Genomic DNA, 20,545 nt, shown 5'->3' with positions numbered 1-20,545 from the left:
GCCCTCCTCCTGGGACCTCCCCGAGAATGTCACCCCAGGATGTCCTCAGGCTGGCCACCCCTTACAGCGCAGGAGCTCGGAGCCAGGGGTCGCCAGGTCCTCAAGGTTGTGGCCTCGGGGATCCCCCTGCCTTCCACATCCAGACGGAGAAAACCAAGGGCCAGACAGCACCCCAGAGCGGGGAGGGCAGCAGGGGTCTGGCCATCACCGTGGGGTCCAGCCACCCACCCGTCTGGGCAAGGCTGAACAGCAGGCGGGTCTCAGGGTCAGGAAACCTTCAGAGAAACGTCTGGGGAGGGGGCAGCTGCTCGGCCGCTGTGAGTCCCCAGATCCGACGTTCGTTCCCACAGAGGAGAGGAAAGTGCAGCCCTGAGCCAGTCAGAGGAGCCTCAAAACCAGCCCCTACCGAGAAGGCCCGAGCCCCCCGTCCACACGCACGCACGCCCTGGCAGCTGCGCTGGCTCCCCGCCCTTCTCCTCCAGGCCCTGCAGAGACGCCCAAACACCCCCTTGGCCCCCTCAGCCCCGCGCCGGCCTCAGCCCCCTGGTCCCACGGGGAGCCTTGGGCAGCTCCGCACGGCACGCTCCGGGAGCTGCAGTCCCTGGCCCTGTCCCCAGGACTCGTGAACACACCACTCTCAGGGGGTCTTGGGGGAGGCCCTGCAGGCCGCCCAGCAGGCTCATCTCCTGCCCAGTTCGCCCCACACTCCCCTTCAACCTGCCCTCGCTGGGCGGCTGTTCTTGGGGTCAGGGCTCCCAGCCAGAGCGCCCCAGAGCTGACTTCCCAGGCGGATCCTGGGAGGCCCGAGGCGGCCTGACCTGCCCTCCTGAGCGGGCACTGCCGCTGGACAGCAGCCTCTGCCTCCGAGTTGTCTGTGGGCCATTGACCACTGGGCCCAGGAGCTGGGGCGGCCCTCCAAGGCTTGGGGAGGGCGAGGCCCCCGACCCGCGTGTCCGTGTCTGCTCAGTCCTCCAGGATTGACGACCAGCGCTGCCCACCACCCGACGTGCTGCCCCGCGGCCCCACCATGCCCGACGAGGACTTCTTCAGCCTCATCCAGAGGGTGCAGGCCAAGCGGATGGACGAGCAGCGGGTGGACCTCGCTGGGAGCCCGGAACAGGATGTGGGCGGGCCGCCTGAGCCCCGACAACAGTGCCAGCCGGGCGCCAGCTAAGGCCTCACGCCCACCAGCCAGGCCCGCCCCACCCCCACTCCTGGACGCCGGGTTGGGGGCTCACAGCTGTCCAGGATGCCCATGGCCCCCCGAGAAGCCAAATCCTCCCGGGGCCATGGCTAAGGGCAGGCTGTGAGCCCACTGAGCCGGACACTGGGCACACAGCCCACATGGCGTCCCCTCCCCAGGGCGGCAGGCTCGGGCAGCTGTGGGGAAGGGCATGCTTTGGCCCGGGCCGGCCCCCACATGGTACACGGCTTCCTGCAGGCCGGCCCGGCCCAGCCTTGCCCTCACCCTGGCCCCTGCCCCTGGCTGGGCCTTCAGCATGTCGGCCCCAAACCCCGGTGCTGTCTAGACCCTCCGTGTCCTCTCCCTGACCCTGCCCAGCTCCGTCCTGCTGGCCAAATGTGAAACCCTGCCCCTCCCCCAAGCCCCCAAAGCTGTCTCTGAGGCCTCTTCTCTGGGCCATTTCTGTCCTCCCAAGGCTGGTCCCAGGGATGCCCGTACACAGACATGCTTGCCACAGTCCAGGCCTCTCCCCTCCGGGGGGGCGCCCTCTAGCCCCTCTTCCCTCCCTCCTACCCGGCAGGAGGAGGAGGAGGAGGAAGAGGAGGAGGAGGGCAGGCACGGAGAGCCCCGAGGCAGGCCCGGTGCCCCCGACCCTGACGCTTCAGGTCCAGCCCTGCCGTGCGCTGCCACCCTGTCTCACGCAGTGGGGAGGGATGGGGAGGAGCCCACCTTTCTCCACTCCAAGCCCCGCAGCCAGGAACGGGCCACCTGGTCCCGGGGATTCCGATTGGCAGCGAGGTCTGTCCCCCCAGGGTGTCAGGACGGGCGGGCGGGCGCGCGCGGGGCCTCCAGCTCTGCAGCCATGGGGGAGTCTGGGGTCAGCTCAAGTCAGCCCTGTCCCCCCATGAGCTCCCAGCCCTCACTCCCAGCAGCCGGGGGAGATGCCATCCCTGCCTCGTCCCGTGGGGAGGGTCGAGTCGGCCCTCAGCGTGGGGCAGGAGTCAGGCCCCCTCGGGGACCGTGGCCTTGGCCCACCCCCTGTGGGGCCCACCACCAGCCTTCTGGAGCGTTCCTGGGGGGAGCCAGAACCCCACCCCCAGAATGTGAGGCAGCACCTCCCCGGGGGGCCCCCCGGCCCGGCCCCACGGTCCTGCTCTCCGAGCGTGGGGAGGCGGCAGGACCGCGCCCTGCAGCACAGCCTGGGGGCCTCCAGTGATGAGCGCTCTGAAGGGGCGTGGGGCCCCGGGGGCAGGCAGGCTGGTGGGCATGGGACAGACGGAGCACAGGCCGTGTGGCCGCCCTGTACTTGAATGTACTGCGTATTTATTCCTCACACGTGTTTGCAATGTTGTCGGTAGGTCCTTTCAGACCCAAGAGGTACATTGTTTTTCTGTTTTTTCCCAAAAAATAAAGTCTGCCAAGTGAACAGTGTCCGTGTCAGAATTAGTGCTGGGGGGTGTCAATCCGGGAGCCGCGGGCAACTGACCTCACTGGGTGAGCAAGCCTGCACCACGCAGGCCCTGGGGCTCAGGAGCCACACCCACCCTCCCAGGTGGCCCCTGCTCCAAGCCCGCCACCACACATTGGCTGGGTCCCTAGAAACGTCCCAGGGCTGGGGGTCTCTGCTGTGCTCATCAGTGAGGGGGCTCAGGCTCAGAGGGGTTAAGCGCACTCCCAGGGACACGCAGCCAGCAAAGGAGCAGTGTTGGCGCCCATGTGTCTCCCAGAGCCCGTGCCTTCATCCTGAGCCCCGCACTCTCCCCGGGAACAGGCGACAGGAGCCAGAGCAGAGACTGTCCTGACGCCGGGACACGGCTGCGGGACGCGTGGAGCGTGCTGTGGGGGCCGGCCCTCCCGAGCGGGACACAGGTGAAGCCCTTGGCCTCCCCCTCGGTCAGCCCCCACAGCCGTCCATGGAGCTCTCATGGGCTGAGTTCGCTGCCACCCCCACCCAGAAGGCTGCGTCCCAGGCGACCAGTTCCATGGTGATCGCGGTCCAGCTGGTCCACAGGGCGAAGGAGCCCTGGGCCTGTGCTCCACGGGGGGCTCGCATCTGGGGACACAGCAGTGCTGGCGGTTGTGGTGTGTGCCAGGAAGGCCACCCCCACAGGCACTTCCCGGCCCAGACCCAACGCCGGGCTGGGAACCCCACCGCCTCCCCACTCGCAGGAGGGGGGCTGACTGAGGGCAGGTGGAAAGGGGGGCAGCCCGGCTCCCCGCCGGCATCTCTGGGTCCTGAAGTCGGCCACAGACATGGTGTCCCGGAGCCCTCAGCACCCGGGCCTCAGGCCAGGCTGACTGGAGCCCACGTTGCGGGCTGAGCCCCCACCTTCGTCTGCTCATGGACCCACAGAGCCAGGCTTCCCTGGCACTCAGAGGGAGACAAGTGACCCTGGAGAGGGGCAGAGGCCGAGGGTCCGTCCAGTGGGGGCTGCAGGGGAGGCTGACCAGTGAGCTGAGGAGCGAATGGGGGACTTCTGCTCCAGAAGCGCTGGCTAGGAATGCAGACCAAGCCTCGGAACGCCGCAAAAGACACTACACGTGTGTCCCCAACAGCATCGGGAGCAGAAAGACCATCAGGAATCGCCCGCCAAAACCTAGTAGCGGCTGAGCCCCCAAGGGGTAGGCCCCCGCCTTTCAAGCTGCCTCTGTCCTGGGGCCTCGTCCATTTGAAGGAGGCTGCTACAGAGTTAGGGGCACCCTAGCCTCGCACGAGGCGGGCTCCCCGGACCACGGGGCACAGGCAAGATGGAGTGCAGCATTTGGAGGAGCCAGAGCAGGCCCAAGTCCGGTCCCCGGTGCAGCGTCTGTCCCTTGGCCACTCCTGTGGCTGTGGGCACGTGCCCACCAGGCCGAGGAGAGGCCGAGTGTGGCCCATGACGTGGGGGAGCTGGAACAGGACAGTTGCTGTACCCCAGCCTCTCTCAGGTGGCCCTGCAGGACAGCGAGGTGGGAGCCTCCCACAGGTAAGGCCGTGCAGCGCCTGGTCACCTGCTCTGCACCTGGAGAGCCAGTCGAGTCAGAATGCACGCAGATGCACAGGCAGGGGCTAGTAGCCTGGCTGGTGGCAGGGGCCTGGGAGGAAGAGTGTGGGCTCTGAGAGGAGGAGAATGTAGACAGGAGTGAGCACAGGCATGAAGACCTCTGTGGCACGAGTTAACGTCCAGGAGGAAGCCCCTGCCCTGAAGGGGCCCCAAACAACCAGGCACATCAGCCCGGCACAGCCACCCCAGGACCTGCACAGTGGACGGACCAGCAGGGTGGGCCCAGGTAAGGTTCCCACTCGCCAAGGCGACCTGGCCAGGGCAGCTGCCAGTACCCCCGGGCCGCGCAAGGGCGTGGTCAGGCCGTGATGGCACTGGCTGGCCGCTGGGCAGCAGGTTGATTCCGTCCTCCTCCACTGTAGCAGGGCTGCCTTCGTCCTACCTGGACTCCTACACCCCAGGCATGCACTTGCCTTCCCGCTCCCAGTACTGCCAGCTGGCAGACCCACCTGGGACCCGCCAGCCACCTTAGAGCAAGGCGGTGCCGCTGGCCAGTAAGCTCAATGAAACACTGTGGAGGTGCAGCTGAGGAAGCAGCTTGGGGACGACCCCCTGTGAATACGGACACCCAAAACCAGTAGCTGTCATAAGATGCTGTGTCCCCAGTAGGAGAAACGCCTGGTCTGGGAGCAAGGGAGGCAGACAGGCCGGCTCACATCAGTGACCCACTGTGCAGGGAGCCCCGCTGCCCCCGACTTGCCCCACACCGACCACAGGAGGCCGGGGAGCTGCTGGGGGGTGTGGGTGGCACTGGGGAGAGCTGGCCCAGGGGCAAAGTCTGTGGGCAGGGGCTGCAGGAGGCGGGCAGGGCACGCAGAAGGCGGCCATCGTTCCTCCTGACATGGAGAAGAAAAGGCAAGGGTGGGTGAGGGTGGGGCCCAACACGGAGGGGCCCTGAGCTCCCCAGGGAGCTGTCACTAGAGCCCCCGCCCCCCAGAGTTCTCAGTGCTCGGAGAAGCCTCCGCAGGACAGTAGCACTGGGCGCCACATCTGGGTTAGCACACTAAAGGCTCTGAGAAGTCCTGCAGGAAGAAGTAGCTTAGTGTCCTCTGACCCATCCACGCCTCTCTGTGTCTCCGGAAATGCCATTGTGGGATACGGGAGGTTGGCCCAGATGTGCGACTCCCTAATTTGACCCTTTGGAGAGGGTCCTGGACTGGGGCTGGGGGAGGAAAGATAGTGATGGGGGGCGGGTTGTGCAGAAACCAGAGGCGGCTTGGAGACAGGGAGTGGAGAACAGCAGAAGCCTGGAGGTGGCCACGTGTTCTAAAAGGCAGGTTTTCTTGTTCAGGTGTGATGAGGCCAACAGCTCAGGGCAGGGCTGAAACGACAGTCAGTGATACTCAAAGATCCAAGAGGAGGGGCACGCCACGCTGCAGGGACCACTCAGGGACCACTCGGGGAAGCAACGGGGTAGGGTGGGAGGCGGGCGAGGGGAGGTTCCTGCGGGAAGGGCAGGCAGAGGCAGCGGGCCTCCAGGCGTTGGGGCTGCCCCTAGTCTGGTACCCGGCCCTGGGGTGCACCCACAGGCAAGCCTTTTACTATCTCTAGGAACCCTCTAACCTGGGAGGGGCTGGCCCAGCCCAGCTATCTAAGCCTCAGAGACAAGAAAGCAAAGGACACAGTCAACACACACGGCTGCCCCCGGGCCTCAGTTTCCCCATCCACAGAGGGAGGCCTTGGCCTGGGCGGCCCTCCTAGGTCTAGCTCAGCACTCTCAGCCCCCTGGGCCTCCACAAATTCTGGTCCCAACCCTCTGGAGGCAGGGAGGCAGCCAGGCCAAGGCCCAGTGCCACCCCCTCGGTGCCCCTGCAGAGGAGCAGGCCCAGGGCTGGCTCAGCCCCCAAAATGACGACAGTCCCCACAAAAGGCACAGGAGGCTCTGGGTGGGAGTAATAGAGGGTTGTTTGCCAAGAGGAGGACAGGGGGTAATCGAGTCAAAGCTCGACCTGCCAACGCCCCGGAGAACAACGCTGACACTCCGAGTGCCGACACGGGGCGGTGATCGGGAGCTCGGATCCTGCCAGCACCCCGCGGGACTGTGGCTGCTGATTCATGCTGAAGGTCACACAGCCCAGAACACTCCTGGAAATAAACTCGCTTTCATAAACACAGGAACATCCTGAGAAGGCAGTCAAACAAGGCTGGGAGACAAATCGCACGCCCCAGGGCTGGGGGCGCACCTGAGGGGTACTTGGCCCCCCGCCCGTCAGACAGCAGCCCCAGCGCCCACTCCCCTCCCCATCATGGCCGCCGGGCCTGCCTGTGGCAAGGAGGGCAACGCAGACTGCTAACTTTGTTTGGCCAGTGGCCAAGGGTCAGGGCTGAGGTCAGCACTGGCTCCCCAGCGCTGTCGAGAGGGCATGCAGGGGACAGCAGGTGGCACAAGAGGAAGGAGAATCTGTGGGGCTTCCCTGCGTCTGGCCAGAGGGGTGGCATCAGCACCCCTGCGGGTCCAGGAGGGCCCAGGGAACAGTGACTAACTGGCCATCCTCTCCAGGCTTCTCCCCTGAGCCAGCAAGACTGCGGCATGACTGAGCCACCCCGTGCCTGTCCTGAGTCTTCTCTTCCACCTGTACACCTGACAGGGTGACACCGTGAGCATCTTCATCTGCAGATGGGAAGGCAGAGGCTCAGAGAGGCAAAGTGACCTGCCCCAGACCACAAAGTCACAGCCAGGAGGGGCTCAGACTCCACGTCCAGCCCCTTCCCACTTAGACATGGCCTGCATCACGCAAGTACAAGGGTGATTCCTCTGTGCAGGGTGACAGTGGTGGGCGGGGGTCCTGCAGCTGCAGAAGGCCCCAGCCAGCAGCCCCTGGAGGGAGTTCCTGTGAGTTATTCTGACTCCGGAACGAGCGACAACAGGAGCTCCAGACCCCAGCACCTGCAAGCAATGTCTGTTTATTGATAGAAAACAGGCCAAGTACAGAGAGGCCCACGGCTGAAGCATCCTTCTCAAAGGCAGAAGGTGGGGTCAGCTGGGCTCTGTCTTGCCAGAGTGGGTGGCATCCTGGTCCTCATCCCCTTCTGGAGCAGCAGTGGATTTGGGGGCCCCTGCAGCCTCTAACACCAGCTCCAGGGCCCCCTCACTGGCCACTCGGCAAACCTTCTCCCCTCTGGCAGCCAGGATTTCTTCAATATTCCTGAGAGAGAGGGAGGCACCGTGACACTCCGGGCCCCAAGCCTGTCTTGCACCTTGGTCCCTCGAGAGCATCCCAAGGCCAGACTGGAGTCAAGAGCATGGGTCACTGCACTGGCGTGGCATCAGGGCCACTTCATGCTGACCCTGTGGAACCTTCTCCACAGCTCCCAGAGGCAGCTGCTATGACCGTCCCACTCTCAGGGAGAACTCTCAGGGAGCTGCCCAGGGCCACCCAGCCAGGAGGCTCCTGACCACCACCCTGCTCTGCTCTCCATGAGGGTGAGGCTGACCCTGAAGGCCCAGGGTCACCCCATCCCGAAGGCTGGTATGGTCAACCAGGCATCAGCAGAGGACGAGAAAGTGACACACTGGGATCCCTGCCCTGTAGCAGGCACTGGAGAAATCCTTGTAGGGTGAAGGAAGGACCCATAAGATGAGAGGGAGTCATTGCTTTAAGAGTCAATGTGGGGTCCAGCCCATGGCCGAGTGGTTAAGTTCATGCTCCGCTTCGGCAGCCTGGGGTTTTGCTGGTTCTGATCCTGGGCATGGACATGGTGCCGCTCATCAAGCCACACTGAGGCAGCATCCCACATGCCACAACTAGAAGGACCCATAACTAAAACATACAACTATGTACCAGGGGGGCTTTGGGGAGAAAAAGGAAAAATAAAATCTTTAAAAAAAAAAAAAAAGTCAATCTGGTCTGATCCCCTCACTTTAGGGGAGGCCCAAGGCCCTGATATGTATCGGGGCTGCCTGCCCTGAAGGATGTCAGTGAGGGTGGAGGTCAGGCAGTGGAGCAGGGCCAAAGGGCAGAGGACTTGGCAGATAAAAACATGCTTGGGCATCCTTACACCAAGAAGTTATCTGTGGTGTATCTGAAATCGAAATGTGAATGCCCTCCTGTACTGTTAAAGGTGGAGGGATGGATTCTGCAAACCTCATCAGGAAGGGTGCCCAAGGGAGGCTGCATGAGGCCTCTGACCCAAGAACCACCAGGCCAGCCCTGCCACACAGGCCCCCATGCCCGACCCCACCCAAGTGGCCTCACCTCTTCCCATCCAGATCGGAGAACCAGCCCAGGTTGTCGGCGATGATGTGGTGGTTCTGGCAGCCAGGGCAGGTCACAATGACCACACCCTGGTGATAGGCTAACTTGGAGATGCGCTTGGAGGACCGAGTCCCACAGACCTGGCAGAGAAGCCCCGCAGGTGAGGCGGAGCACCTGGCCCGGCCCCGCCCCCTGGAAAGCCCCGCCCACTCTGAGGACTAGCTCCACCCGAGGACAGGGCCAGCCCTCTCCCTGAAGAGCCTGTCCCCTGAGGGATAAGCCACCCCTCCCCAAGAGCCTCTCCTGCCCCTCGCCTGGAAGAGTCTGCCCCTGAGGGAGAGCCCCACCTCCTGGAGATAGCCCTGCCCGCCAGGAAACAGCTCCATCCCGCTCCGCGAAGGCCCCGCCCCCGAACATAGCCCCGCCCCTGAGGAAACAGCCCCACCCCTCTCAGGGGAAGGCCCCGCCCCCAAGGGAATAGACCCACCCCTTCCAGCAGGCCCCGCCCCAGATGAAATAGCCCCACCCCTCTCCAGGGAAGGCCCCCCCCCAGGGAATAGCTCCACCCCCTGATGGCAGGCCCCACCCCGGGGAAATAGCCCCACCCCTCTGCCAGAAGGTCCCGCTTCCTGGAAATAGCCCCCGCTCCCGGGGATACCCCCTGCCCCTCTCCCGGAAGAACCCGCCTCCTGGTGTAGCCCCGCCTCCTAGGAGATAGCACCACCCATCTCCTGGAAAGCCCCGCCCCCTGCGGGTAGCCCCGCCCCGCGAACAGGCCGCCTCCGCCCGCAGCGCCGTCCAGCGCCAGGGGCGGGCCCGGCCTCGCCCGCGCCGCGCGCCCACCTTGCAGGTGTAGACGAGCTGGTAGTGCGCCGCCCCGGGCCCCGGATCGGAGCTCCAGCGCCGCCAGTCCCAGCCCCAGGCCCGTCTTCTCCCCGCGGCCTCCGGGCGGGCCCCGCGCCCCCACAGCCGCCTCAGGTCCGGCCCCCGGGGCCGCGCGTGGCTCCACAGCGTCGGCACGAGGCGCAGCGCCGCCCGCAGCATCCCGCCCGCCGGCGCCTGCCGCCCCGCCCCTCGCCCCGCCCCTCGCCCCGCCCCCGCCGCCGAGGCCGCGGCGCCGCCATCTTGGACGCGGGCACGCGGCGGAAGCGGCTCTCCTCGGCTTCCGGCGCCGGCGGGCCGGCCGCGCTCTGCTGCCCCTGGCGGCGGGCGGTGCGGGCGGTGCGCTGGGGCTGCGGGCGGGGATGGAAGGAGCGCGCTGGAGGAGGCCGTCGGAGGCGGCGGTGCCGGGACCGACCGCGGTCGTTTATTACAGAGCTGTATTGCTAACACGCGGCGAGGGCTGCAGTACAGAGGGATAGAGCGCGCCGGGCAGAGTACGGGGCGGGGCGGGGCGGCGCGCCCCCACGGGCCGGCTAGGAGCCCTCGGTGTCCGTGTTGTCGCTGCCCGTGGTGTTCTCCCAGTCCACCTCCCCCTGTCTCCAGCCGTGCTGCATCTTCCTGAGCGCGCGCTTCCTGCGGAGACGCCGACGCCGCGGTGTGTGCGGGTGTCCGCGGGTTTGGGGGGCTGTGACCCCTCATCCCCTCCCGGCCGGCCTCTCCCCACCGGGCCCCGCATCTGCCCGGGCTGCCCGCCGCCTGCTGCCCACCTGCGGTAGTTCTCGAAGCTCTCCTTGAGGCGCCGCCGCTCCTTCTCCGGGGGCTCTCCGCCGCTCCTGCCCGCGTCCTGGGGAGGGCGAGGCTCAGGCTCCGGCCAGGGCGGAAGAGCCCACCCCCACCCCTGGGGCTGCAAACGGGGGGGTCAGGCCGGGAGCCCACCGCCCCGGCTCAGCTCAGCACGCAGACGAGCTCGCCATCGGCGTCCTGCGTGCACCGAGGGGAGCGGTTGGGTCCCGCCTTCCGGATGACAAGACAGGCCCAGGACGCCTGGGACTGGGCTCCCGGCCAAAGTTCCTGCTACTACAGCGCCGAGGCCGCCCCTTTGCAGTCGGGACTCCCAAGCAGTGGACAGCAAGACAGGCTTCCATGGCTGCCTCACCCCCTGCCCTTGCAGGGCCTTTGCCGGCTGCTTTGTCCAGGAAGGGAGGGGCTCACCTTGGTCTTCCAAACACTGCTCCTCAAGAGCCGGTGGGTCAAGACCCTTGTGATCACCCCCCAGGCATCCAGGTGTAGGAGTCAGTCTCCCTGTGATCAGGGCACCCCAGGGCAGCCTTACCTTGGGGGTCAGTGAAAGCCGCTCCTTTTGCAGGGCTGCAAAGGGCTCCTCTGGGCTCTCCCGGTCTGCCGGGCCACCTGGAAAGGAGAGTTGTGCCTGTGGGTCTTGCCCAGCTGCGGGGACCACGCTCAGCACCTGGTGGCCGACCCACTCACCTCTTCACCCCTGACCTTGCCAGGCCAGTCCTGCACCATCTCCCAGGTCCTCACTTGGACCCTACGTTGTATAGACAAGGGGACTAGGGCTCAGGGACGTCACTTCCCACTCCTCGCTCCCAGGGGAGGCCCTCTGGGGCAGGCAGCAGGTCCCTTTGCTCCCACCATCAACCTCCCCTCCTGAGCACACAGCTCGGCCTCTCCTAGGTGGGGGCTGGGGCGCTCCAGCAGTTGGGAGCAGAACATTCCAGACTGCTGGGCCCCCTCAGAATTTGTCAGGGCCTGGACGGGCCCAGGGCGCGGGACCCTTGGGCAGAGGTGCTCTGATGGGCTGGCTCCCCTAAACTGTCCATGAGGGGGTCTATGGACATTGTGGCGGGAGAGGCCAGGCCCAGGGCTCTTCCTGAAGCTGATGCCTTCCCTTCTCCTCGGCCTCCGGCCCTGAAGCCTACCCGGCTCCTGCGGGGCCACTGCAGCCATGCTAACCTGACCCTCGGGGGGCTCTGCTAACCTGACCGTCGGGGTGCTCAGCAGCCTGGAGTCTCTGGATTTCTCCATCTGCTGCCTCTGCTTCCTCTTTTGCCCCCCTTTAGAAGCTTGGGTCAGGTCTGACTCTGAGGAAGTCTGTCTGGCTTCCCACGCAGCCTCTGCGGTGGGCCCCCCACGCCCAGCAGAGGGTCTTCAGGACTTCCTGCCTGACGCCTGCCTTCAGAGCAGCCCCTGACCCTTGTCGCCCCCTTGGGGTCATCTCCTGGCCGCCCTGCCCACCCCAGCCCCATCCCCAGGCAGGCAGAGGGGTCTTGTCCTGCCACGCGAAGCCTGCGCGCCCCGTGCCCCTGAAGCTGTGCCTCCTTCCCATTGTGCTCGCACTCCCTAGCCTGGCACACCTGGGCATTGGCCGACTGCCTCTTCCCCTGCTCCCTGCTCCCTGCTGTCTACCCCCGAGGAAGCTTGGGGAGGGCAGAATGCCTCAACTCTGCGTTCCTGGGGCCCAGGGTGGTTTCTGATGAGGGGACGTGTTCTCAAGGTCAGAGCTGGGTCACTGACCCTGCACTCTTGGGCCCTGGGTTCAAGTGGAGCTTTCACTTGCTCACTAGGGGGACTTTGGGGGGTTTCTTATCACTCTGAGCCTCAGTATCCCCCTCTGTAAAGTGGGGTTGTGCGGGTCAGTGGCACAGGGCTGGGGCACACATCACCAGGCACGAGCCACACGGCTGTGTGCGCCAAGGGTCAGCACTACTACCAGCGTGGGGCGACAAGGAGGCCCGGCCAGATTCCTCCGTGACAGGCCGCTCCCCTCCTCACCTTTGTCCGAGAGCTGGGCGTCCTCCTCCAGATCCCGGGGCAGCGAGAGCTTCCAAAGAGAGCGAGGGCACCGGTTAGCTCACCACCCCTCCCGGGATGGGACCGAACCAGCTGTGCGCCCACCCCTGCTGCGCATCCGTGGCTGGAGATTCACGGGAAACTCTGCTGCCCAACCCGGCCAGAGGCCCGACAAAAAGGCTCCCGCCACCAGGGTGTGTCTTGCCCTGAGCACCCGGAGGCCTCGGCTGCGCCAGCTGCCCTCTCCTCTGTCTGGCGGAGCGTTGGGAAGAGGAGGGACGGCCCAGCTACCAGCTCACCAGAGCCGGCAGCAGGTGGCCGAGCTTCTGGTACTTTCAAGGGACATGTGTGGGGTTATGGTCTAACAGATGCTGCAGCTGGGCCCTCTGGGTGAGGCCAGCCCTGTGCCCACCCCAGGGGGCACACTCACCTCCTGGGAGTTCCTGGGTGAGCTGTCCTCTAGGTCGGAGCTCTGTGGTCACAGAAGAGGAGTTGGTCAACAGGCTGTGGGGCAACCAAGCTGCCCCCAGGCATGGGGTGGGGCGGGGCATGGGGGGCCACGGTGCCGGGTCCTCCAGGGAGGCCCCTCTCCAGACCACGGCTGGTCGTGGTCCCTGCCCAGAAGCCCCCTCATTCCCATTCAGCACACCCAGAGCACCTGCCAGGCTGATTCTGCCACACTCTGCGCCCCCCACCAGGAGGGGTCCGTCAGGAGGAGCCAGCCTTTCAGAGGAGGGAGGGGCTCAAGAGGGTCTGGGGACCTGCCAGGGCCACCAGCAGAGCTGTGGCCGAACCAGGCCAAGACTGGGGCTATCCGTGGCCCCTCCTCTGGGCTTTGGGGTCTCGGGACACATCTACTCCCGAGTGGCCACACCCTCACATCCCACAGCAGCAGGGCCGTGGCTCTGACCGATTGACACCACAGAGGTCCCCAGCCCCCAGGGAGGCCCACCAGGACGAGCATCTCCAGCTGCTGCCGCTTGAGCCTGCCCTCCGCGGCCAGCAGCTGGCCCTCGCACTGGAACAGCTGCAGCTGCAGCTCGTCGGCCTTCTCGCCCAGCTCCCGCACCCGCTTCCGCAGCCCGTCCTTCTCCTGCAGGCTCCGGGCGTGCTGCGTGTGCAGCTCCTCCCGCGTCGTGATGGCCTGTGGGGACAGCGCAGGGCAGGCGTGGCCGGGCACCTGGGCGGCCCTCAGTGGGGATCCCTGCAGAGCGCACCCCAGCACTTTCATTTCTCCCTTCAGGCTCTCACTTCTCAGGACGGCCCACCCGACTTCTAGCAACAGTCCCAGCAGGACTTCCAGCAACCAGCCGGCCAGCGCTGGCCTCTTCCTCTTTCCTCTCCAGGGGCATAAATGTTTGGGGGACTGTGAACATTTAACACTCATGATGGGAAGTGTAGATAGTTCGGAGAATATGAAGAAAACGAGGATGTCCCCAATTGACCCTCAGAGTCATCCCTACTGACCCGGTGTCCTTTCTTCCACCCCCGTGTGGACACTCAGCACATGCTTACACCCCCACATGTGGGTTTTATAAATATGGGGTGTGGCTTGACATCAAGAACACGACTGTTGACGGCTGTGTAATATTATTTAAAATGATGGGGCTGGCCTGGTGGCGCAGTGGTTAAGTGCGCATGTTCTGCTTTGGCTGCCCAGGGTTCGCCGGTTCAGATCCTAGGTACAGACATGGCACCACTTGGCAAGCCATGCTGTGGTAGGCATCCCGCATATAAAGTAGAAGATGGGCACAGATGTTAGCTCAGGGCTAATCTTCCTCAAAAAAAAAAATAAAATAAAAATAAAATAAAACGAATGCACGGCTGCTTCTCATGCCCACCCCCTGGGGACAGAGAGATGTGAGAGACTGAACACACACGGCCAGGCCACGAGTAAGGACAGGACTCGGACCTGCACCCTGCCGCAGCCAGCCAGGAGGCTAGCCTGTTACCTACGGTGACCGGCCTGGGAGGCAGCGGCTGTCAGACATGCAAGCAGCCGGCTGCTGTCTCTAAAACAACCCAGGAAGCTAGACCAGCGGCCCCAAACAGCCAGGCCTGTCCCTGCCTCCGGCTCAGGACCAACATGAGAAATCCTAGCACTCCAGCTGTTCCCCGCTCCCCCGCTGCAGCCTCCAGGGCCACCTTGGCCTGCCTTGCTGACTAAGGCTCCACACTGCTCTGCCTGCCCTGCTCACAGGTGCTTCTCCAGGCCTCCCTATGGTCCTCAGCCCGAGATTGGCGCCCACGCCCCTGGCTTTCTCTGCGTTACTGTTGTTCCCCTGAAGAGGTTTCCGGAAGTGGAACTGCTGGGTTAAAAGGAATCTCTGTTTTAAGGCTCCTGATAGGTCGCTAATTACCCTGCAGGATGTGGCTGATGCACCAACCGTGATGGGTTAGAAGGGACTCCAGCGACGTGCTGGGAAACAGTGAGGCGGATGCAGCCCCATGCGGGATGCTGCCTCCCCTTCATGAGGACGCAGCCCACCAGGGCACCCTCGGGTTTTTAAGTTAAAAAAGCTATTTACAAGACAAAACAGAAAGCTTCCATTTTTCTAAAACAAAAACAAAATATATGTATATATTGAGAAATGTCCGGAAGTTCCCGCGGAAGGTGGAGTGTGGTTCTCCTGGCAGCAGGCTATGGTGGAGGCAGGAGAGAGGGGGGGTCAACTTTGTTACTGTTCACATTTTTAAATGAGTACATAGTGCTTCTGTCACTTAAAAACCGCTCTGACAACTGTCCCTTGAGGGGCTCCGCTGGCGGCCCACACGGGTGTGAGGACGGCCCCTCCTACACCCTCACCTGGGGCAGGGGTTCTTTGCTGGCGTGCGGGTGGTGAGGCCTACCTGGTCCCGCTCGATGGCGACCTCCTCCATCTGCTGCAGGATGGCCTCGATGCGGTCCTTGTACATCTTGGAGTCCTTCCGCAGGGCCAGGCACTGAAGCTCAAACATCTCCTTCTCCTCCATGCACTGCGGGAGACGGCAGCTAGCCCCACCACCCGCGGCCCCCGGACTGGCCCCCAGTCAGGCCCAGCTGGGACGAGGGGGAGGCTGTCCGAGCCCCTAGGTCTCTGCAAGCCCGAGCTTCCAGACCGAAGGCTGGCCCTGACCATCCCGGGGGAGCAAGGGCAGGAGTTGGGTGAGGGAGCCAGCCCTATGCTGCCAGGACGGGGCGCGGTAGGGATGTTGAGCTGAGAGCCGAGCACCCCCCAGGTCCCCGGCACTGTGTGGGCACAGGGCAGTCCTCAGCCCACCCAGCCAGCTTGGCCCCAGACCTGGCGTCAGCCTGCCCCAGCTGCATACCCGGGCGCGCAGGGCCTCAGCCTGGCGCAGGTCCTTGCGCAGGGAGAAGATGGTGCTGGCCTGCTCCTGGTGGTCCCGAAGCGCCTGCCTCCAATCTTCCTCCAGCACCTGGATGTAGGGGCTGCCCCTGTCTGGCTTCCCCTCCTGCGGGCAGCAAAAGGGAGAGGGTGGCAGGGCAGCGGCCTGGCTGGGGGAGGCCCACCTGCCCCGCCGGCCGGCCCCACCTGGACAGAGGCCTCCAGCTCCTGCACCCGGGCCTGCAGGAGGGCCTTCTCCTGCTGCAGCTCCCACAGCAGCTCCTGGCTGGGCCGCTGCTCCATGGCGTGCCTGAGCTTCAGTGTGTGCTTGCGCTCCACCTTGCAGTCATCCTCCGCCTTCATGAGGCTGTGCTTGAGCCGGTCGATCTGCGGGATGAGCCTGTCGGCTGCCTGCCTTGACCCACTGCCCCGCCTACAGCACCCACCAGGCCCTCTCTGCAGGACGGAGTCTCGGGGCCACGCAACTCGGCCAGGACACCCCTGCAGGACCCACCCCCGAGCCCCATGGAGCGGGAGGGCACCTCCAGCTGCAGGTCTCGGTTGCGCATGAGCGCGGCGCCCTTCTCCTCGCTCTGGCGGGCCAGGCGCAGGGCCAGGTCGTAGTTCTCGTCCTTGCAGCGCTTGAGCTCCCGGCTGCCAGCCTCGCACTCCTCCTTGAGCCTCTGCACACGCTCCTGGTGCTTGCGCAGCAGGCTGTCCTTCACCCGCAGCTCCTTGATGAAGTCGTCCTTGGAGCTCAGCAGCGCCGTCAGGTCCTGCACCTTCTTCTGCAGCTTCATCACCTCGCTCATCAGCAGCTGTGTCAGGCCCGACTCCCCAGACGCGTCTGCACACCGGGCCATGGTCAGACCGTCCCCCTGTCCCCCACGGCCACCCCACCCTGTCGCCTCTCAGGGCCCTGGACCTGAGGAGCAGCAACTTGTGGCTCCAGGGGACGTGGAGCCCAGCTGAGGGGTCAGTTCCAAGTTGCTGCTGCTCCTCTTTGAGGTAATGGACTGAGATGCTGACTCACCTCCCTGGTCCCTGTCCCAGTCACCACCCCAGGACAGGGGACAGCCAAGGGGCCAGGCACCTGCCCCCCTTTGTCTAATTTTATCATCTTGATTGAGAGGCGAGAGGACACGACTCCAGGCCAGGAGAGCCTCCCCTTGCCACTGCCAGGAGCAGCAGGCCCCATCCTCTCAGGGCCGCCGGCTGTGGCCGGGGGACAGGGCAAGGGGCTTTGCCAGATGGGATGGTCTTCTGGGCAGGAGGGGCTCTGACCTGTGAGTTGGCCTGCTCACCTGCACCTCCCACCTGCTGCCCCTCCAGAGGCCGGGTCCCCCTTTCCTCTGGCCTCTGCTCCCATCACAAGTGTTAGGAGAAGAAGGTGGGAGGGGAGTGACAACAAGCCCTGCCCCCATGCAGGCTCCCTGCCCACACATGGCTCATGCGTGCTGGCTCCCTGCCCATGCACGGCTCACGTGTTTTCCTTCATCCCAACTTACCCATCAGGAGCCCAGAGAGGAAGGGCCTGCTGCACCGCCGCCATGCCCCCCCCCATACTGACCCCCACTCTTCCATCCTGACGCTGTGCCCCCACATCCCCCACCCCCATGCCTGGTGTCCCCTCCTCACCAATGATCATGGAGAAGACGCGGGTGGGCTCCTTGCCCGTGACCTTCTTGTACAGCTGCGGGTAGTAGAGCTCCAGGCTCTCGAGGAAGGCCACGTAGCCCTTGTGGCCAGTCCGTTGCAGGATGTCCAGGAGCACGCCTGCCACCCAGAGAGGCCTGGCTGGGACCTGGCATTGGCGTCCCGGGACACGCAGAGGTGCTCTGGGTGGAGGGGTAAGGCCATGCGGCTCCTGCCAGGTCAGGCCATAGCCAAATGGGTCTGGGACACGGACAGCCCCCGCGGGCTGGGTCCTGGGCCTGGGTCCAAGTGCTGCCTGCCACCCCTTGGCTCTCCCAGGGCGCTCAGCTGTGCATGGAGGCGCCATGGCCCCAGGCAGACGGGGAGGGGTTCAGGGGTGCTGGGGGTTCCATTCACATGCCCACAGTTGGGGTTGGGGTGTACTCCAAGGCAGGGGCACAGGGGCTTGGCCTGCTGGGGACAAGGGTAGGGGACAGAGCCCACAGCCACTTCTGGGCGGGCTCCTGGCCAGCTGGAGGGTGCGGTGGGGGCAGCACTGACCCACTTTGCGCTTGCGGATGACCAGGTTGGGGTCGCTGAGCACCTGCTCCTCGTCGTCAGGGTTCAGGACCTTGCACTGCCTCAGGTAGGGCGTGATGCGCGAGGGGTCGATGACCGAGATGAGCTTCACCCGGAAGCCCTCCAGGGTGCTCCAGCACTCGTCCTCGTTCTCATAGTCCGACATGGCACTGGGGCGGCTGGAGTCGGGGAGGGCAGCTGGGCAGGACACCACTGGCTGAGCCGTCAGCCAAGCCGGGACGCAGGCCTGCCACCACAGTGCCGGGCCAGGAACTCAGGCGAGGGGTGTTTGGGAGAGGTGTGCAGCCTCACCCCTGCCCTCTTGTCTCGGCAACCAAGAAGGGGAGGTAGCCCATCTGCTGGCGGACAGCCGTCCTTGGCCTCACTTGGGCCCTGCTCCAGCCCCTCCGGCTACCCTGGGCTTTCTTTCTCCCAAGTCACCCCGATAAGCATGGGGGAAGGTGTGGAGACGCTGGAACACCCCCTGCACCATGGCCCTCCTCTGGTCTCTGCCCCCCGGACACCCCTAAAGTATTGTGGGGCTGGCAGAGATGTGCCTCTCACCCTTGGAGGTGACGGGGCAGCAGGAGACGTTTATGTTGCTGCTGCCCACTGGCACGACCTCCCTGGCGGGTGTGGGGAGGGAGTCTGCAGTCTCCGGCTGGCCAGTGCCCAGGCTGGGGCAAGAAGCGTGTCGGCAAGCGGCCCTCCCACCTGCGCAGCACCAGGCTGAGCTGCGTAGGGCTTCCTCATTCCCCGGCTTAGCACCCGCTCACGTCCAGCCCCAGCCCCTCCTCTCCTTCCGCGGCCGCCTGGTGATGCAATAGCCACCCAGCAGCTGCCCGGGGCTGGCAGGGTTCGAGTCAGGCTCAGCGGCACAGTGCCTTCAAGAAGGGTGACTGACTGCCCACAGGAGGGCCAGGGCCCGGGAACACGGGGAGGGGCTGGCTGTGTCGCCCACAGCTGACCTGGAATGCTGCTTGGGCACCTTCTCCAGGTGCTCAGGTCCTGGGAACCCGCCATCTCCGGCTCCTCTCCCCTGTCCCTGGACGGTCAAGCCACCTTCTGGCCCTCTGATGAGGGGACCATCTATGTTGGGACCACCCACTGCTGCTCCCTTCTACCAGCGTGTGGGAACTGCTCTCTCCAGGGCCTGGCCAAGCCAGGTGGTCATGCCTCCTCTGGGCAGTGGGGACAGACCCTGAGCTGGCCACTTCAGCCAGCCTTTAGCCATGTGGGAAACGCCGTTTCCAGCCCACAGGAATGAGAACAGGGTCCTAGAGGCGTGGGTGGCAGCAGGCCTGGCCTTGGAGGAGTTCCTCCAGCTTCCCGCTGTGCTTGGCCATCCCGTCCAGCCCAGCGACAGACAGGCGTGGAATAAAGACACCAGCAACCTGGTGGATGGTCCTGGGAACTTTCAGCCTGTTCCCACCTTTCTAGCCTAAAATCCACGGGTCCCACATCTGATGCCCTGCTGCTAATTCCCCTGAGATGAACCAGCAGGTCCCGGTGGCCATGAAGGGGGACAGGGCAGAAGAGTTGAGGCCACTTGGTGCCCTCCTGGGGTATCTGCTCCAGGACCCTGCTCCCTGCCCCAGCAGAGAGCCACAGCACCTTCCTAGTCACCTTACAGAAAGGGCCCCAGACCAGCCTACCTCAGCGCTCGAGGGGGCACCTGTGCAGCTGGACGCTGGCCAGCCTGGGCCACCCCGATTCAATGAGCCACAGGAGTTGCTGCTGGAGGGAGGGTGGAGGCCGGGAGGAAAGCCTGTGCACTTCCTGATGGTTCTGGGTAACTCCGCAGAGGCCTGGCTGGTCCTCCCGGAGGGGGACAGTCCCTGGTGGCTGCCTTCTGATTCGCCCAGCCAGGGTGGCCTGGGAGGCGGGGCAGAGGGAAGTGGAAGTTGGCTGCTCTCAGAGGAAAGCTGCTTGGAGCCCTCCCAGCCTGCCCAGCAGCCGGGGTCCTGGGCCTGCCCTGGAGGCCCAGCCCTGGCACCCTGCACAGTGAAAGTGCGAGTAAGGGCCCACCGGGGGCTGGGTGACACCAATCCACTGTCTAGTCTGCTTTGGCTGGGACACCCAACGGCTGCAGTGTGGTGTCCAAAGAGGGCATGGGGCTGGGGAGCCTGCTGCCACCTGCAAGAGGCCATGGGCGCTGGCCACACTTGCCCCACATGGCCATCAGCCCATGCTGCAGCTAGCACACCGTCGTCCCTTCCTGGGAGCATCCCCACTCTGCAGCCCTCTCCACCAGGACACATGGGACAGTGACAGCAGGCTCCCAGGACTCCGAGGTCACTCCCTGAGGCCCCACAAGCCAGTGTCAGAAGGGCGGTTGACTGCAGGATGAGACTCTGGCCCTTGGCCACAGCATCAGTCTTCTGTGGACTCTGTGGCCTCACCCTGCCGAGGTCGGGGAACCCACGGCCCCCACCTCACCGGTGTAGCCGTACCAGTTGAGCTGAGTTGCCGCCTACCCTAGTGGGTGAGGCCACGGCTACGGAAAGGGGTTGCAGCTGGCTGGGCAGGTGGGCGTGGCCTGTTGGCACTCCGCTCCACCCTCTGAGGCAGCTGCCTCTTGCCCAAACCAGCTCCCTTCCTGGCGGGCTCGATCCTGGGCCTTCCTCTGCCCCCTGGTCCATGGTGGTCCCCTGTTCAGCTGAAACCTCAGGAGTCCAGGCACTGCCAGGCGGGGCGAGTCCTGGTGGCAGTGCGGCAGCCTGGCTCTCCTGCAGGCTCCGGGAGGACAGAGGCCCAACGTCACCCTCCAGCAGTGGGCAGTCCCCTGGACCCTGGGGGACTGTGTTCTGGGGGCTCATGCCCTGGGCTGGGCGAGCAGGGAGGCACCCAGGCTGCAGCTTTGCTCTCACGGGATGGGCCAGCCGCTGC

At 65.1% G+C, this 20,545-nt stretch overlaps 3 protein-coding genes across 10 annotated transcripts in view; 1 reads left to right on the top strand and 2 right to left on the bottom strand.

Moving 5' to 3' along the window:
* GPSM1 (G protein signaling modulator 1) overlaps positions 1 to 2,609 on the top strand; it is a 34,570-nt gene extending 31,961 nt beyond the window's left edge. For all 7 annotated transcript variants that reach the window (XM_070251825.1, XM_023629341.2, XM_070251826.1 and 4 more), the window contains one exon: positions 968 to 2,609. In XM_070251825.1, the coding sequence (XP_070107926.1) occupies positions 968 to 1,174 (207 nt within the window). In that variant the 3' untranslated portion in view covers positions 1,175 to 2,609. The remainder of the gene's footprint in view (positions 1 to 967) is intronic.
* A 4,506-nt stretch (positions 2,610 to 7,115) lies between these two features.
* DNLZ (DNL-type zinc finger) lies at positions 7,116 to 9,690 on the bottom strand. The gene is made up of 3 exons (XM_023629343.2): positions 9,267 to 9,690; positions 8,424 to 8,563; positions 7,116 to 7,373 (listed from the first exon to the last, which is right to left on the bottom strand). The coding sequence occupies exons 1-3, from the start codon at positions 9,465 to 9,467 to the stop codon at positions 7,205 to 7,207; spliced, it is 510 nt and encodes a 169-aa protein (XP_023485111.1). The 5' UTR covers positions 9,468 to 9,690; the 3' UTR covers positions 7,116 to 7,204.
* Positions 9,691 to 9,694: 4 nt separating this feature from the next.
* CARD9 (caspase recruitment domain family member 9) lies at positions 9,695 to 19,478 on the bottom strand. Of its 2 annotated transcripts, none has more exons than XM_005605938.4 (13): positions 19,312 to 19,478; positions 17,639 to 17,903; positions 17,081 to 17,218; positions 15,985 to 16,289; positions 15,650 to 15,829; positions 15,426 to 15,569; positions 14,967 to 15,092; positions 13,069 to 13,260; positions 12,547 to 12,588; positions 12,099 to 12,147; positions 10,639 to 10,715; positions 10,073 to 10,149; positions 9,695 to 9,938 (listed from the first exon to the last, which is right to left on the bottom strand). In XM_005605938.4, the coding sequence occupies exons 2-13, from the start codon at positions 17,820 to 17,822 to the stop codon at positions 9,839 to 9,841; spliced, it is 1,614 nt and encodes a 537-aa protein (XP_005605995.1). In that variant the 5' UTR covers positions 17,823 to 17,903; positions 19,312 to 19,478; the 3' UTR covers positions 9,695 to 9,838. The 2 variants fall into 2 exon arrangements, with proteins under 2 accessions (XP_005605995.1, XP_001496266.1); XM_001496216.5 differs by having other exon boundaries at positions 17,639 to 17,854; positions 19,312 to 19,456.
* Positions 19,479 to 20,545: the final 1,067 nt, after the last annotated feature.

Source organism: Equus caballus, chromosome 25 (genome assembly GCF_041296265.1).
Source record: "Equus caballus isolate H_3958 breed thoroughbred chromosome 25, TB-T2T, whole genome shotgun sequence".
Lineage (NCBI taxonomy): Eukaryota > Metazoa > Chordata > Mammalia > Perissodactyla > Equidae > Equus > Equus caballus.
This window is presented reverse-complemented; position numbering and strand designations above follow the sequence as displayed.

Coding starts and splice junctions, on each gene's coding strand:
- DNLZ (XM_023629343.2), bottom strand. CDS start 9,467: ATGCTGCGGGCGGCGCTGCGCCTCGTGCCGACGCTGTGGAGCCACGCG. Junction 8,564..9,266: donor AGCTCGTCTACACCTGCAAG/GTGGGCGCGCGG, acceptor CTTCTCTGCCAG/GTCTGTGGGACTCGGTCCTC. Junction 7,374..8,423: donor TCCGATCTGGATGGGAAGAG/GTGAGGCCACTT, acceptor CCTCTCTCTCAG/GAATATTGAAGAAATCCTGG.
- CARD9 (XM_005605938.4), bottom strand. CDS start 17,822: ATGTCGGACTATGAGAACGAGGACGAGTGCTGGAGCACCCTGGAGGGC. Junction 16,290..17,080: donor CGTCTTCTCCATGATCATTG/GTGAGGAGGGGA, acceptor CCCGGTGTGCAG/ACGCGTCTGGGGAGTCGGGC. Junction 12,589..13,068: donor AGCTGGAGATGCTCGTCCTG/GTGGGCCTCCCT, acceptor CTGTGACCACAG/AGCTCCGACCTAGAGGACAG.